General features: G+C 34.9%; 1 protein-coding gene across 10 annotated transcripts in view; it reads left to right on the forward strand.

The window, feature by feature from the left end:
* NAALADL2 (N-acetylated alpha-linked acidic dipeptidase like 2) overlaps positions 1-16,090 on the forward strand; it is a 1,495,600-nt gene that overhangs the window by 1,061,114 nt on the left and 418,396 nt on the right. For 9 of the 10 annotated variants that reach the window (XM_059922024.1, XM_059922026.1, XM_059922019.1 and 6 more), the window contains one exon: positions 9,460-9,603. The exons of the other annotated variant lie outside the window; for it this stretch is intronic. In XM_059922024.1, the coding sequence (XP_059778007.1) occupies positions 9,460-9,603 (144 nt within the window). The remainder of the gene's footprint in view (positions 1-9,459; positions 9,604-16,090) is intronic. 10 annotated transcript variants of the gene reach the window in all.

The following is a 16,090-nucleotide window of genomic DNA, read 5'->3' on the forward strand; positions in this document are numbered from 1 at the left end:
TCCATGTGCACACAATTCTTGATGATCAATCTGTGGCTTATTAGCTGACGGAATTTTTTCCATGGCACATGTTTAAAATCTCCATCTTATTCTTCCAGGTGTATCTTCTCTAAAGACACACTACCACTACAGCAAGATAATAGAGGGAAATTTTTCAAGTCATAATTCTTTGTGTGATTAATAGTAAAAATAATTTTAATATTTTTTTTAAGAAAAATAATAAGTCAGGAAGAGAATTGATTGAAATCTTTCATATTACCCATTCCAAATATGAGGAACTTTTCTGTAATTACAGTGGAATCTTTACCTAAAATTTAGATGTAACTATGTAAATACAAAGAAGTTCTTTCAACATAAAGATGAGAAAGATTTCTATTAAATTCATATCAGGATTATAAAATTCCATATGTTATTTTGAAACACAGTTTGGAGAGGAAACTTTTAGCTTATTTAAACAGTCGCTCATGGACAAGTTTTGAATCAAAATCTTAGAAATGGTAATCCTTAGACATTGTATATAGGATGAGTTTAAGGCTGTAAATGAGGTGAAAAATTTCTCCGAGTCACTTCCCAATTAGAGGCAGAGTAAGGAGCAGATTTTGGTCTCTGGAATCCAGACCATTGTCCCTTTGTTGTGTCAGTATTTGCATTTCAACAACAGAAAATACACAGGAAGCCAGGAAAAGCTGGGAAGCTCTTCATATAGATAGCTCATTTAATCTAACATCTATATCAGAAGAACAAGGGTTAATTTTTTTTTCCATTTTTACTATCAGAAAACATCTAAAAGCTAAGTTAATCCAGAAATAATGCACTGGTTTTCTGCCTGTTCATCTAATCAGTCTCATAAAATAATGTGTTCTCTCATTACAATCTGGTAAGAAGAATTTTATTGTAAATTAATGGCTTCATGCTTTCACAGCAACCAAAAAACAGACAAAACACATCTACATAGTTTATCTTCTATCTTTGCAAACTGTACTTTTTCTAAAACAAGAAACTTTGCAAATCATTCCAATGTTCACACCCTTCAAGTCTGAAATGGGAAACTTCTCGGGGGAATGCCTCTGAAGAGGATTGCTTTGCTTATATTACATGTAATGTGCAGATGGCCAATTATTCCAGTTATGAATCTAGACTACTCTCCTCGAAGTAAAGAACAGACTAAATATTTTGTCTGTCTGTTAGTTTGTTTTTCTTATGATACAGTTTATAGTTTATTTCCAAATGTTCATGTTCTTAGAAGGCTTTAGGGAATGAAATAGTCTTGGAGTAGACAAATGACGAATACAAAAGAATAGAAATATTTAGAGTTACGTGGAATAGGGAATCAGTTCTCATGTAACTAATTATTCTTCTGAAATAAAATTAAGAAAACATTTGTCAGTATCTGAATATTACCACTGCCATTTTACATCTACATTTTTACTTAAAATGACAAATTTATAAATATAAATTCAGTGATGTAAAACCCTATGCCAAAGGAAGTCCTATTTTTTGAGTAGAAAGGATCATACTACAAAAATATCTTTAGAAAACATGTTGTTAATGATGACCACCATCTACCTGAAACATAGCAATGGACTTTGAAGTAATTATATCAATGTGTTTTAAAGCCATTAAAAAACAAATTATTTATAAAAATATATTCTCATAATTCTGTAAATAATAATTCAATTATAGGACACGCCAGATTTCAGCTAACAATATAATTAATTACTATGCTTATGTCCTGTATAATGATCAAAAGAAGCCTAGCACCTTGCTTAACTGCACATTAATCAAAACTTTTTAATATAATACAAACTCTTCTTTAATTAAATGTTTGCCAAATTTAGAACAAATTCCAAGGCTGCATAACCACAGATATACAGATGACCAAGTGTATTTGTTTCAGGGGAGAGAATGATGGTAATTTATATTTTAGTTTCCTGTGCCCCAAATAATTTCACTTTACTGATATAAATCTTGAGTTTAAAAAAAAATAAAAATAAAAAAAATAAATCTTGAGTTTATATGTCTAAACCTAAAGGAAAAATATTTTTAGTGATGGGAAAGCTTTTCTAGCTTTTTCTGAGCCTGTGTCATATCTGTGATCAGTACCTTTGAATGAACTAATTGGAAAGGTAGCGCTCAAATTAAATTAACAATTATTAATATAAATTAATCAATTATTATTAACAAAGACTTTTCTTATATACTACTTTTTAAAAATACAGTTGGACTCTACATAATTTGTATGCTCTTTTAAAGTCAGAATATACAGATACTGCTTTATAAATGAGTATGTTACTTTCTATTCTCTTTAATGTAAAACTAAATGACTTTTTATAATGCATCAGCTGAAGCTAATTAAATTATTAAAAGTTAATTAAATATTTAAATATTATGATATTTACTAGGGAACGTGGCAGGGTGCTTTAGCTTGAGAGAGGACCAAGGAAATGAGGAGATGAGACCATCTATGTCTTCATGTTTAGCATTTTGTGATTTTAAGTGTTATAAGGCATGAGTTTTAGGCTTATGATTAGACAAAACTGAGTTACTCACTTGAATACTGATGTGATCATTCATTCAAAAAATTTTCACTGCACCCTCCTTTTTACTATGAAGTATACTAAGCCATGGCAATAGACCAGTGAATGAGCCCTCAAGATGTTTATACTATACTCTGGCCAGTGAGCAGAAAGTGAAAAGGAAATTAGAGCAGAGCCAGTTTACTAAGTGTATAAGCAAGGACTTACATGGGGACACATATGAGGATCAAGCTTCCCAGAGTAAGTGACATCTAAGAGTTGGGTAAACTGGCATTAGCCAGCTTTTAGACCTACAATTTGTGTTAGTTTGAGAGAAGGCAAGAAATATGATGTAAACTCATGAAATAGTAATTTTCACTTTAATTATGAGAATAGCTGTCAGTAATAAAAATCCTGTATCCTTAAAAATAATTATACATGTGTGTATGTGTATACATGTATGTTTGTGTATGTATGTATATATGTATACACATAGAGAGCCTGGACAAGCTCTGAGAAGACTGCGTAGCACAAAGCATATTTAAATGTTATGTATTTCATTTTTAATAAAAATCGGAACAACACAGTGCTGAACTTGACTAGTTTGAAGGAAGATGGTGATATAACCAGCAGGTATGAGACACTGAAATAATAAAGGATCAGTTGTATTTACAAGGATAACAAAATGACTAGCCAATTTAGTGTGCTGTTCATTTCAGGGAAATAACTGTAAATTTAGTGAGCTAAGATAAATGTGAAAAAACATCCATGCCGATTATTTAATGGTCTGATTTCTGTCAAAGTGTCAGTCCTCTGGAGAAAGTCAAATCAAATATTCTGGGATAACATTGCTGATATCAGCTTGTTCATTTGATATTTGAGTCTTTTTCATAAAAGTGCAGCACAAAATGTAGTTTTTAAATCTCTACTTTTTAAGCTCTTTGATTGCTTGGTTCTCTGGCAAATGGGAAGTATTTACACTTTAGGTTTGTCAGTCTCTTACTATAATGAATTAGAATAGCTGAAAATGTAGAAAAGAAATTCAAATCAGTTAGAGACTGTAATATTTATTCATGACTGAAATAAAGTGTTGTAAATGTAATTTTGATCTTTAAATCAACAAATTTATCTTTGAGAAAAGAGCAGAACCAAAAAGAAATGCTCTCAGTCCAATTTAAACTTGTTATTTAGTGATAGCATATGCATAGACCTGTTACCCATTTTGAAGGAGACCCTCTGAAAAAACTGCTGATTTGGAGTTTATTAATATAGTCAAAGGCTCTGTCATCCTTAATTTGGGGTAAGGTGAGCAAACATAGTCTATTATTCTTCATCCTCTTCATCCCACTTTTTATATCTTCTTTGCTATGAAAATTATATCAGTTACGCTACAGAAAAATATATAATGATTTATGCCATTGCCCATCTAATGTGCACATGAGTCACCTGGGGATCTTGTTAGGCTACAGATTCTGATTCAGAAGGGCTGGGGTGGGGCCTGAGATTCTGCATTTCTAATGAGTCCTGCCCCTGCTGCTTGTCCAAGAACTACACACTGAATAGGAAGGATCTGTAGGGTCTATGGTTACATCACGTAGCACTGACCTTATGTTCACACACACGCACACAGAGTCAGGTGCCGAGGGCTGAGTTACACACCTCAATGTGGAAATCGTGCTGTCCTCCCCAAAGGCGGCACATTCTCATCACTGAGCCATACAAGGCCCTTATTGTTTTATTTACCAGCACATCTTTACTTTATCCCTCCTCTCAGTGCTTTAATTCTGAGGATCCCAGTGTCTAAGATTTCTGGTCTCTGAAGGTTTATCTTTCCTGATACTCTTTGGGTAATTGGCATTGCTTTATACACTAACATTTCAGTTGATTTTAAAAGAATTCCATCTTGCCACACAAAAAATGCTGGCAGCTAACATGTTTTCTTTATATGCAGATGGGCTTGAAGTGGGCATCAATGATTTGAAAAAGCATAATGAAATCCTATTACATATGTACAATAAGAAACCATTTTACTTATTTTTAATCTCATTTCTTCTCAGTTTCAGCCACTGTGGTTCAGGGTCTAGGCCTCTGAGCTAATGTATTATTTTTATTTCAGTCAATCGCATAATGAAGACCCTTCAGTGTTACTTTGGTTGTTCAGGTATAATAGATGGGATGACAGTCTTCTCATAGTGAAATTATTTATAAGTTACTTTTCAAACAGTGAGTCAGTGATGGAGTCAATTTTGGGACTCTGTATACATATCCAGTTTGCTCTTTCTACTGTATGCATGTGGCATTGTACTGAGGATTGGATTATTGAATGGGATGGATCGATTTGGATCCTTATCTAGATTACAAAGAGTTCATAAAGTGAAGAGAGAACTAGCTATCTACTAAAATAAAACTTAGTGCCAGTCCTTATAGAGCCTACACAATGTACAAGCTATGACATAAATGCTATAATCTAAAAGTTAAAATGCTAAAATATAATGTCAAATATTTTCTGGATGGTACCGTTTGCATCAAGGTACATAATAGACCTGATTTTCAGCTCATATCTAATGGGTTCTTATAGTTTATAAATGCTTTAAAATATAACTGAATAAAAATGGTACAGGTATTTGGTTTTATTCAAAGTCTCTTAATCATGTAAGAAAATGAAATTCTATCAATTCTTCAATAAGTGAGTTTGTTTTAAATAACTTTTGTCTATTATTTAGTGTTTGCGTCCTGTAAAGTCCTGCTTTTAGAATCTGCTCTTAGAAGTGAACTGTTTGTCAAATTTCCATTAAGCTGAAGGTGAAAAATTAATGAACCACTTACTTCAGATATTTCAAAATGAATGCAAGTCTATTAGTCATGCAGTACAAAAAATCAAAGATTTTGGTATGTTCAATTACTGTTTAGGGTTCACTCACATTTAACTTTTAAATGCATTGTTTCAGATGCTTAATAGGGCATTCTGGAGAAAAAAAAAAAGAATGAAGTTATTGATTTTTTATTAGCTTTAAATATATCTCAAAGATAATTTTATTTATATACTTTTTTTTACCCACACAAAGGTAATTTTAGAGCAAAGTTAATTAGTGAGTTGATTGGGATGAATGGGTTTTGAAGGTTTTGAGAGTAGTTAGCTGGGGAGAAAGCACTAATGTACAGCAAGCATAGGATTAATAGAATTCTAATTTTTTTTCAGTTGTACCCCTGCTCCATTTTCTAGGCATTCAGAAAACTGGTAAGACAGAGACGTTAAACTATTTTTCAAGAAATTGTTAATCCATCTTCCCTCCCTCCCTTTCCTCTCTTTTCTTTTTTCTTTCTTTCTTTTTCTTTCTTTCTTCCTTCCCTTCTTTCTTTCTTTTTCTTTATCTCTTTTTTTCTTCCTTCCTTCCTTCCTCCCTCTCTCTCTCCCCATCCTTCCTTCTTTCTCTCTCTCTTCTTTTCTTTCTCTTTCTTTCTTTCTTTCTTCCTTCCTTCCTTCCTTCCTTCCTTCCTTTCTTCCTTTCTTCCTTTCTTTCTTTCTTCCTTCCTTCCTTCCTTCCTTTCTTCCTTTCTTTCTTTCTTTCCTTCTTCCTTCCTTCCTTCCTTCCTTCCTTCCTTCCTTCTTTTCTTTCTTTCTTTCTTTCTTTCTTTCTTTCTTTCTTTCTTTCTTTCTTCCATTAATTATGGAGCTCCTCTTATGATCCTGGCAATGTGCTGAGCATTGTGTGTGATGCAATGATGTAGAAGACTTGGTCCTTTTCTTTAAGGAGTTTAGAGGGGAAAACCAAAATGTTTTTACATAGCGATAATGTTAATTAGAAACGGCAAGCACTAAAAAAAAAAAAGATGCAGATATATCACATAGAGCTGAAGGTGTCAGAGAAAGTTTCTTGTGGAAAATGAGTTGGGCTTTAAAGGAAATGTATAGTTCAGACATGAGATACATGAGAAGAGCAAGTAAAGTGGAAGGAATGGCTTACGTAAAAACATGGAGGTATAAATCACAGAATATGTAGGGGGATAGCTTAAGTTTTAGCATAAGATATATGGAGAGGAATGGTAGGAAATAATGTTGGAAATATAAGGTCTGAGACGGTGAAGGGCCTTGAATGGCAAGTTCAGTATCTGAACTGAGGAGTGGTGAAATCATGCAGCATTTTAAGACATTTCATTTTGTGTTGGCAGCATGTTAACACCTAACATCCATGAAAACTGCAAAATAACAGACTGTACATTTCTCATAAATACTATCTCATTGTCCTGTGTACACTATAAATTTCAAAGGTAATGGCTGAGGGAGAAAATACATGCTGGGAGAACCAGAGTGAGACGGCTATATCATATAGGACCTCCCAGCTGGCATGCTGAGTGAGGTATAATGTCTGTGCCTTGAGATACTAATCACCATGGCCCCAGGTGCAGCCTGGAGAAACAGCAACTCAGGACAGCAGCTTCCTTGTGGTCTGAAGGTCCCTTTCAGTTGACCTCAGCTGGCTGCACGGCTGCTAGAGTCTTCTATGTGAACCATGCAGGGCCCGATTCACGGGTGTGCAACCCGCACTCAAAAGGGCCCACACCTGATTCATTTCCCTGCTATTGCCATGTTGAAATCCTTCCCACTTTTTGAACAAGAGACCCCACATTGTCATTTTGCTCTGGGCCTTGCAAATTATATAGGCAGTCTTGGTACTATGACACGAAAATGATTATGAACTACACTATGGTCAAATGAACTATGCTATGGTCAAAATGCACAGTTGTATAGCCATATAAAAAGGGCTACTAAATTATGAGACCAGCTCTGTGTTTATACAACAAAACCGATCCTAAGCTTAAATCTCATTACTTTTTCTTCAAAGCCATGACTTCCGTGACTGCCATAGGCCCAAGCTAAATACCACATTTTAGCCTTGTGGTTTTCCTGATGATAAATTAAGGAAATGCTTCTGTAACATATTTTCTCATTTATAATCTTTCTCCTGGAGCCTGTATACCAGTATTGTAGAGTTCTGCACCCCATGCAGTTCTACCAAGTTAAATTCTGAGAAAACCTGTGGCAATTATTTTCCCTAATATAGGTCTGAAAAATATAGCTCTGTATTCTCAAGCATTATTGGCTACCTGATAGTCATTCCATTGGGTATTTCTTTTTCTGAGTCAGTATAAATATATAAACCGAATAAGCACATATTTTTTAGTTCTTTCCTTATGCAGAATTTATTCTCTCCAATCTCTTTACTCAGAGTACTTGTGTAATTTTTCTCTTGTGTTACCATAGTTGTTTCTCTCCTTATTTTCATTTAATTATTATTTTTTCAAAGTTATAGATGAATATAAATAGATATTTCTATAAAGCTTCATTTATAAAAATGTGTCACCTTTTTTATCCCATCCTTCCCTGTGTTTCTCTCCCCTTTGTCTGTCCCAAAGGCAAGCACTTAATTGCTTTCAACATTTTTAGTTGTTGCCTACTTTTCATATTTACATCTCTGCCTCCCAATAGTATGTTTAAGAGCTGAATACATTTTTCAGTTGTATTCATTATATTGACTTACCACTATGAAAGATAAAGATTTAATTTTCCTTCATAAGTTTCCATGTTCCTTCATCCCTGACGTTTGCCCTTTTCTCTTTTTTCCTAAAGAATAATATCCATTTTTGTATTAAAAAGTCATTATTTATATTACTCTATGTGAATATTTTTCACAATGTACGATGATTGCATTTTTCTCGAGAAAATTTTTGCTCCCTTTGAAACTAATAGCTGTCTCATTTTATAGATTTCTCATTCTTCTGTATATCTCGAACCTCTTCAAATGCTAATTCTCTGATCTTACTGTGAATATGTTCTCAGAACATTAAGACGCATCTGGTATTCCCATGATTTTTGTTTTCCTGGAGACCCCCTTCCTGACCTCCTCTTCTTATCCTCACTAGGTCTGCTGCTCATGTGCCTTTCTAGGTTTGGCCTTGGCTGAGAGCTCCTACTTAAGAATGGCAGCATAAGTTCATTTGAAGTCCTGTATGTAGTGAGATGTATTGACTGATAAGAGTCAATGTAGGATGTCTTGAGGGAGTTGTTTTATTGGTAGACTTCCAGATTTTCAGTATTTTTTCTATATTCTCCATTGCCCTGGTCCTATTTACCACAAGTGAATTTTCTAGCGCCCAACCTGGAAGGAAGGATTCTGGGCACCACAAGAGTAAGGCATCTGAAGGGTCTCAGCAATAATAACACCGTCCCATCTAAAGTATGAGTCACCCCTCCCTGTGTCTGGTGTCTCCCTGTTCAGTGTCCCACTTTCAGTCTCTGCTGGAGGGAGGGAGGACCGGTCACTGTTCATGTTGACTGGGTGAGTGAGGGTTCAGGAGGAGAGACCCCCCTCACAATCCGAATTTCATCAAACTCTCCTATTTCCAGCCCCTCCATTACCCCTATTTTAATAGGTAGTTGGTGTTACCAGTTCTCAAAAGTTTCTGGGTTCTGTGGTACAAACTGCATTGCTTTTCAGCTTCCCCCCTCTGCTGGCTTAGGTTTTGGTCTCCTTGGTCTGTCACATCAGTTGACACTTATTCATCTGCTTTCATGCTTCTATCGATAGAGAATCTTATCGCTAATGTGTCTCCTATTCTCTTGGCCCCTGTGGATTGATGCTTTTTATCTCTGTTGTCATTTCAGTGGAGAATGGAAGTAAATGCCTGTGTACGATATGCCATCATTGACTAGGATACTTAATAGTATTTGGACTGAATTTTTATTATGAAGTATCTCAAATCATTTTTAATAAGTAGACAGAGTATAACCAAGGAATAAAACAAACGAGCTGAAATAAACTTACTGCTCATCATTTAAAGACTTATTACAGAAAAACCTGCTCTTCAAGTGTTTTTACTTCTGTTTACTTCTGTTTTAACTTCTGTTTACTAAGGATTCTCTTTCTTTCTCTTTTGAATACAGATGGAAGCTTTAGACAAAACCGATCAAACCTCACCTCTCTACTAGTGCAGCCCATCTCAGCATCTCTCGTTGCAAAACTCATCTCTTCGTCGAAAGATAGAATCACACACAGTGCCTGTAGCCCTCTAGAACTTCCAAATAATGGTAAAGTACTTAATGTCTTTCTGTGTGTCTTGTAGTTTTTATAAGGCCCATGATCATTATTAATCTCTTTGATTGGCATTTTTCGGATTATTCTTTTAAAAAAACAAAAACATTTATTTTTGTTGAGGTGAGCATTTATTTCTCTTCTCTGGCTCTTAAAAGGATATTTTTGAAAGTAATTTTGATAAAGACTGAGAGTTGACCAAGCTGAGAGATTAAAAAAGAAGAAAAGCATTTTGAACTGTAACAAAGAAAAGCAGCTTTACAAATAAAGCATTTTGTACATTCATGAAAATCTGCTTAACACAACTTCTCAGTTTAAGCTTCAGGAGTCTTGTTGCCTGCCAAGATTCAGTGGATAGCAGTGAACTATCTGGCATATGAAGTCTTTTAGTAGAAAGCATTAAAGCCTAATTCCTGCCGCTGACTAAAAAAATCCCTCTGTCTTTACGCATCATTGCCCGAGAGATGCTTCTTGTACTGCAGTGCAGTTTGTCAGGCCTTGTTGGACCACATAGGATAAAACTCAACTCATTCAGCTACTGTGGTGGGGTGAAAATCAGGGGCTGTGTCTTATTTCTACCTCCAGCCTCAGCATTAGACCTCTAAACAAGAGACTCTCTTTGCATATTATTAAATTTGTATCAAGTCGCTCTGAAAGTCAACTTGAGGGCTCTGTTTTTGTGTCCAGACCCAAAGGCTCAACTATCATGTTTTACCTCATCTGTTTTCTCCTGACAACAAAAGCATAAAAAATACGTTTTGAAAAAGCCTAAAAAAAAACACACACAAAAAAAACACCTGAGTACATTCAGAATTGCCCTTTGTTAGAGACATAGGCTTTTCAAAGTTCTGTAGCTTGAGAGCCTCAGCTGAGTATTGATTGAACATAGTGGGAACTATAGAAAACAGGGTTAAGCCTATGTCCTCAAAGCAGGAAAGAAGAAGCTCTTGAGGAGCTTTTCGTTTTGCTTAGTTTTTTCTGTCTTCTATTCCTGAGCCCCGCAATTTGATAATGAGCTCTATTTGTTAAAATATATAAATAACACTATAATAATAGTTTACTTGTAAGAAAAACACTGGACATTGAAAAGACCAGATTTAAGTCCAGATTTAATTAACTGATTGATTTATTCAATAAACATTTACAGCCCCTAATATGTTCAGCCACTGTCCTGCCCTCAGTGACAGTCTATGTCAGCTCCATGACTGCTCATATGTCCCGCCCCCACGGGAAGCTTTCTGTGTCTGCGTCTACAGAAGGATATCTCACCTTCTAGTATCTTACGTTGTTCTGAGAATCAAATTAGGACGTTTAAGTGAGTACTTTTCTATACTGTAAAATGTTATGTTAGCAAGTGTCTTCCTTATCAAATAACTAGATCAATTTCCCCCAAATATGTTAAATGTCTGCATAATAAGGGCACAACTAAGCAAAATGGCATTCTCCAGCTATATCTCTCTCTGCACTAAGTTAGCAACATGTATGAAGTTTAGAGGAAAAACTGAGATATATTCTGAAACCTGTTTGTAACTCCAGTGTTAAAGAAGCAACAAGCTAGGCCTGCTTTCTAAGCAGTTATGCCATATCAAGTTTTCCTCATGGGTGTGGTGATTATTATTGGCTTTAGAAATTTTCAGACAGAGATATATTTCAATCAAGATATTTCACATTGTAATGGATCCTACTTTCATCATTTTTTTACTATGGAATATTACCTTTTGATTACCCAAATACCGACTGAGCAGTCTCAGTGAGTTATTACATTTAAACTGATCTTAAATGTAGGATAAATGACCCTTTACCCCAATGTTTTAGACAACAGTACTCATGAAACATCCAAGATAATTAACTTTTAAGTTTTCTAAGAAACACATAAATACATTAGTTGCTCACTATGATCTGTATCGGGATGGGGCATGAAAAGGATACAGAATGATGTACTATGTTTTTGAGCAATAAGAGCAACACTTGTAGTTTATGGATTAAAAAAAGTAATGTAAAGCTTATTATAATTACATCTGACTTGAATTTTTAAGTATAGTCTTGAGTTTTAATGTAGGAAAATCTTCACTCAAAAGTCTGGACAGGAGTGCATTAAAAATATGTGTACAAATCAACTAATTATTTATCTTACTCATTTAACCCTTTATATACACTTAAACAGAATTCTCTAGAGTCCAGACAGCAACGTGGTGGAGTTTGCCTGCCATGCTTTCTTTTTCAGCATCCATTTGCCCCTTCCCCTTTTTGAACTGTTGCCAACATTTCCTAGCAATATAGTATGAGTAGGTTTGACCATAGCTTAAGCTGTAGAAGTAGATCCTGATTGGCTCGAGTCTATCAGCATATCACATCAACCATGGGATGATAGTTGGTTCAAGGATGATGTAAGTTTGGCCAAACAGAGACATGACTCAACTTCTGGACTTTGAATAATGGCTAACTTTAACAGTAGAGCTGAAGAAGAAAGCATATAGCCCTGGGATCTTTCAATAGCCTTTCTGGGACCTTGAGTATAATACCTGAAAATGGAACCAACACAAGGAAGGGGTAGGTGAATAATGTGGAGCGAGAGAGTGTGAGAGAGAGACTGACTCTTGTCCACATCATTTGATGCCTAAATAAAGCCTTGTCTAAAAGCCAAATCTACTGAATTAGCCACATATATGAGTCAGTACATTTCCTTTCTTTTTTTTTTGTCAACTTATGTTCGATTTTCAGTTACTTGCAAACAAAAGCTACACAACTGATACTGTAAAACCACACTAAACAAAATAATTAAATATCTATATGCATGAAATAGACTCAGCTAAGTGAAGTGAAGAGGATGGTATTTGTAGGGCAAGTCCTGGAAGAGCTAAGAAAATTGTTTGAGGAATAGAAAAGGAAGCAGGAGAAAAAAGTTTCTTGCCCCAATATATACAGATTTGTTGCATTGATTAGATAATTGGATATTGACACCCTTTAATTTTCCATGACTTTTGTAGGTCTTACCCATTGATTATATATTGTCAATCTTTGTCCTTGAGAGTCAATCAATACATGGAAATGTGAATTTTCAGATATCAATCTGAGCTTGTTGTTAAAAACCATGACTATAGTGAAAAAAATGAGATGAGAAAGTATAAAATCTGTTAATGTAATTTAGGGTGAAAAATATTAATGAATTGTGCTTAAAGAAATATTGTAATATGTTTGAATTACTTTTGATAGATAGAAAAAACTGACTTACTGGATGCGTAAAATTTAGAGTATTAGTGATAAGTTTTCACATAAGTAAATTTGGATCATATTTCTTCAAATGGATATATATATACATAGCTATATATAACTACTATTTCCCTATTCACAATTATATATGTTCTTTGTTCAAAATTATTATTATTTTTTTTTTTTAAATGCACATCCAATCATGTCACTTTCTGGCAAATTCTTTTTTTTTTTTTAATATTTATTTATTTATTTATTTATTTATTTATGGCTGTGTTGGGTCTTCGTTTCTGTGCGAGGGCTTTCTCTAGTTGTGGCAAGTAGGGGCCACTCTTCATCGCAGTGTGCGGGCCTCTCACTGTCGCGGCCTCTCCTGTTGCGGAGCACAGGCTCCAGACACACAGGCTCAGTAATTGTGGCTCACGGGCCTAGCTGCTCCGCAGCACGTGGGGTCTTCCTACACCAGGGCTCGAACCCGTGTCCCCTGCATTGGCAGGCAGACTCCCAACCACTGCGCCACCAGGGAAGCCCTCAAAATTATTTTTATCAGAGTAGTATAATGTTCTCTGATAAATTTTATAATTTTCACATATTTCAAATGAATTTTGAAGATCTATATTTCTAATTTGTTAACAGCCACTTGAAAGTATGTATTATTTTCATTTTTTGAACGGAAATGTAAAAAGAAGTATTGAACATATTATCTACAAAGTGTGGTTATTCTAAAAATTTTTTGGCAAATAATACATATTAGCTTTAAGGAAATATCCACTAACAAGGAATGTTAGTACAGGTTAAGTCCAGCATTGCTTTTTGTTACATATGAGACTAACTATACTGTTCAGAGTAGCCTCAGTGTTGCTGTATGTGAAAAGATCCAGGAGTACATTGTGCTATTCTGGTAAAAGAATGTCTTGAGATATACGTGTGTGTGTGTGTGTGTGTGTGTGTGTGTCTTAAGTAGATAATGGAGTGGTATGGATGTGATATGGTGTGGCTTGGCTTTTAGAGGCTTTGTAAAAGAGAATTCCCCAGTAGATTTTTTTAAAAGTCAGAGAATTGAAGACTTGTTTTAGGGCAGGGTGGGCTTTAATAACTTCTAGCCATCAACATGGAGGGAAATATCCAGAAGAACATGAGGAAAAATGTAATGTACTCAGATAACTTCTATACAGCATTCATGTAGATATGATGGCCACTCTTTTTAAAAAAAAATTCAGTGAGCTAGACTACTGTAGGAAAGACTGATAGGTCTTGTGACAGATGCAAGCTAGATGTTAGGAATCACTAAATGGCACTGATGACACCCCAATTTTATGGCTCTTCAAGCCGCCAGTTGCACAGTGAACCTAGGAGTCTGAGCAGGAAGCCGATAACAGAGTAATCTGTAGAACTAAAGCTCAGCCTTCATGAGCTGCCAGTCTGCAGTCCTCAGACAAAAGGGAAAAAAAGCTTCAGAAATCACTTTGAAGGTCTGTTCATCAAGGGTCTTAAACAGAGTGAATGCAGGTGGGAAACCTATTATCCAAAGTCCACAGAAAGTACAGTCAATTCTCTGTTTCCCGGGGAGTACAGGTTGGGTTTAGGGAGGGAGACACAGATGTCATTCACCAGAACTTCTCAGGTTTCCAGTTTTCTGTCTTGACGGTTTTGATTTTAGGAAATGATTCAGCTTAGATCCAGTCTAGAGTTTTGTTTGTTTGTTTGCTGGAAGACCTAGAGACAATCTGAAATACACACTCTGAAGCAAAATTACTTTAACAAGTATTTTCCAATTTTTAATGTTTCTCAGCAATTTTTTAGTTTCTTACATTCTTATCACATCGTTTCTTAAGTACCTGTACTCTTTCCAAATTATAGAAGCTCCAACTAAATTTTGTAGTTTATGTATAAATCCATCAGAGCATACCCTATCTTTATATTTTGAGGATCATTTTTTCATAATCCTTTTTTCATAATGGGTGACCATTGTCATTTACTATCCTAGAAACTGCCAGAGATTCCTGAATGCCTTTCTGGTTCTATATCTTGCTATTCCCTTCATGTAGCCACAATTTCTTCCTGTTATTCTATTTAGTATTATCCAGATATGTCTTGCAAGTTGTAAAACCGCAGTATACTCTAAAGCTCTGTGCAAGTGCCATCTCCTCCATAAAGAGCCCTTTGGAGTTCTACTCCAGTTGGAAGTACCCTGACTCTGTGCTATGCTTTAGGCAGTTATATGGTATTTGGTATCGGGATATCATACTCTTCTGAGGAAGAGATAAACAACTTGGATTTTCATTAGAATGTATTGTTTCTACTTTATTTCTGTATGATTTCAATTCTTTCAGGTTTTCTTTATAGCCGAGGATTTGATTAGTGTCCCATGAGAATTTAAAAAGAATGTGTACTGTGTAGTTGTCAGGTGTAGAGTTTTATATGTATCCATTTTGACCAAGTACATTAGTCAGGTCATTCAAATATTCTGTATCTTATTTTTAGTGCTAAAATCTCCTACTATAAGTATCTATTTGTTTATTTTATCTTGTAGTTCTATCAATTTTTGATTTATATATTTTGAGTTCATTTCTTAGATGTTTATAAATTCAAATATATCAAATCTTCCTGGTTAGTTGAAACACTTATCAGATGAAGTGATCTTTATATCTATAATGCATGTCTTAAATTTGATTTGACCTGATTCTAATTTAACTACATTAGCTTTTTCTTTTTCTTTTTATTTGGTTAGTGTCTTTATGCTATATCTTTTTTTTTACTTTCAACCTTTCTGTATCTTTATATTTTAACATGTCTTCTTGATAACATAATTTTCATTTTACCTACAATCTGATCATCTTTTAACTGGAGCATCTAATCCATTTAATGTGATTACTCATGTATTTATGCTTATATTTTTCACCCTGATTTGGGTTTCTTCTTTGTACCGTATATTATGTTTTCCTCTTATTTTATATCTCTTTTTAGTTTTAGATTTTTTTGTCATTAGGTTTTTCCTCTATTATTTTAGAAGTTATAAATACTTTTTGTATTCTTTTAGAGTTACCCTAGAATTATAGCTTCTTAGGTATCCCCTCTCCTGCTCTGCCCCATGGTAGGTCCCTTGGAAGGGAGTGGGGAGAGCTGTCCTTTAGGATTCCTACTTTATGGAGGAAAAGTCTCTTTTTATGGAACTACTTTCTTCTCTCCAACTTGGACAGGCTCAGGGCTTTTTCATTTGACCTTTGTATCTCACGAGGCTATCAAGATTAAAAAGTTCTCCAGGTTTTGTAA

Source organism: Balaenoptera ricei, chromosome 4 (genome assembly GCF_028023285.1).
Source record: "Balaenoptera ricei isolate mBalRic1 chromosome 4, mBalRic1.hap2, whole genome shotgun sequence".
In the NCBI taxonomy this organism is placed as follows: Eukaryota; Metazoa; Chordata; class Mammalia; order Artiodactyla; family Balaenopteridae; genus Balaenoptera; species Balaenoptera ricei.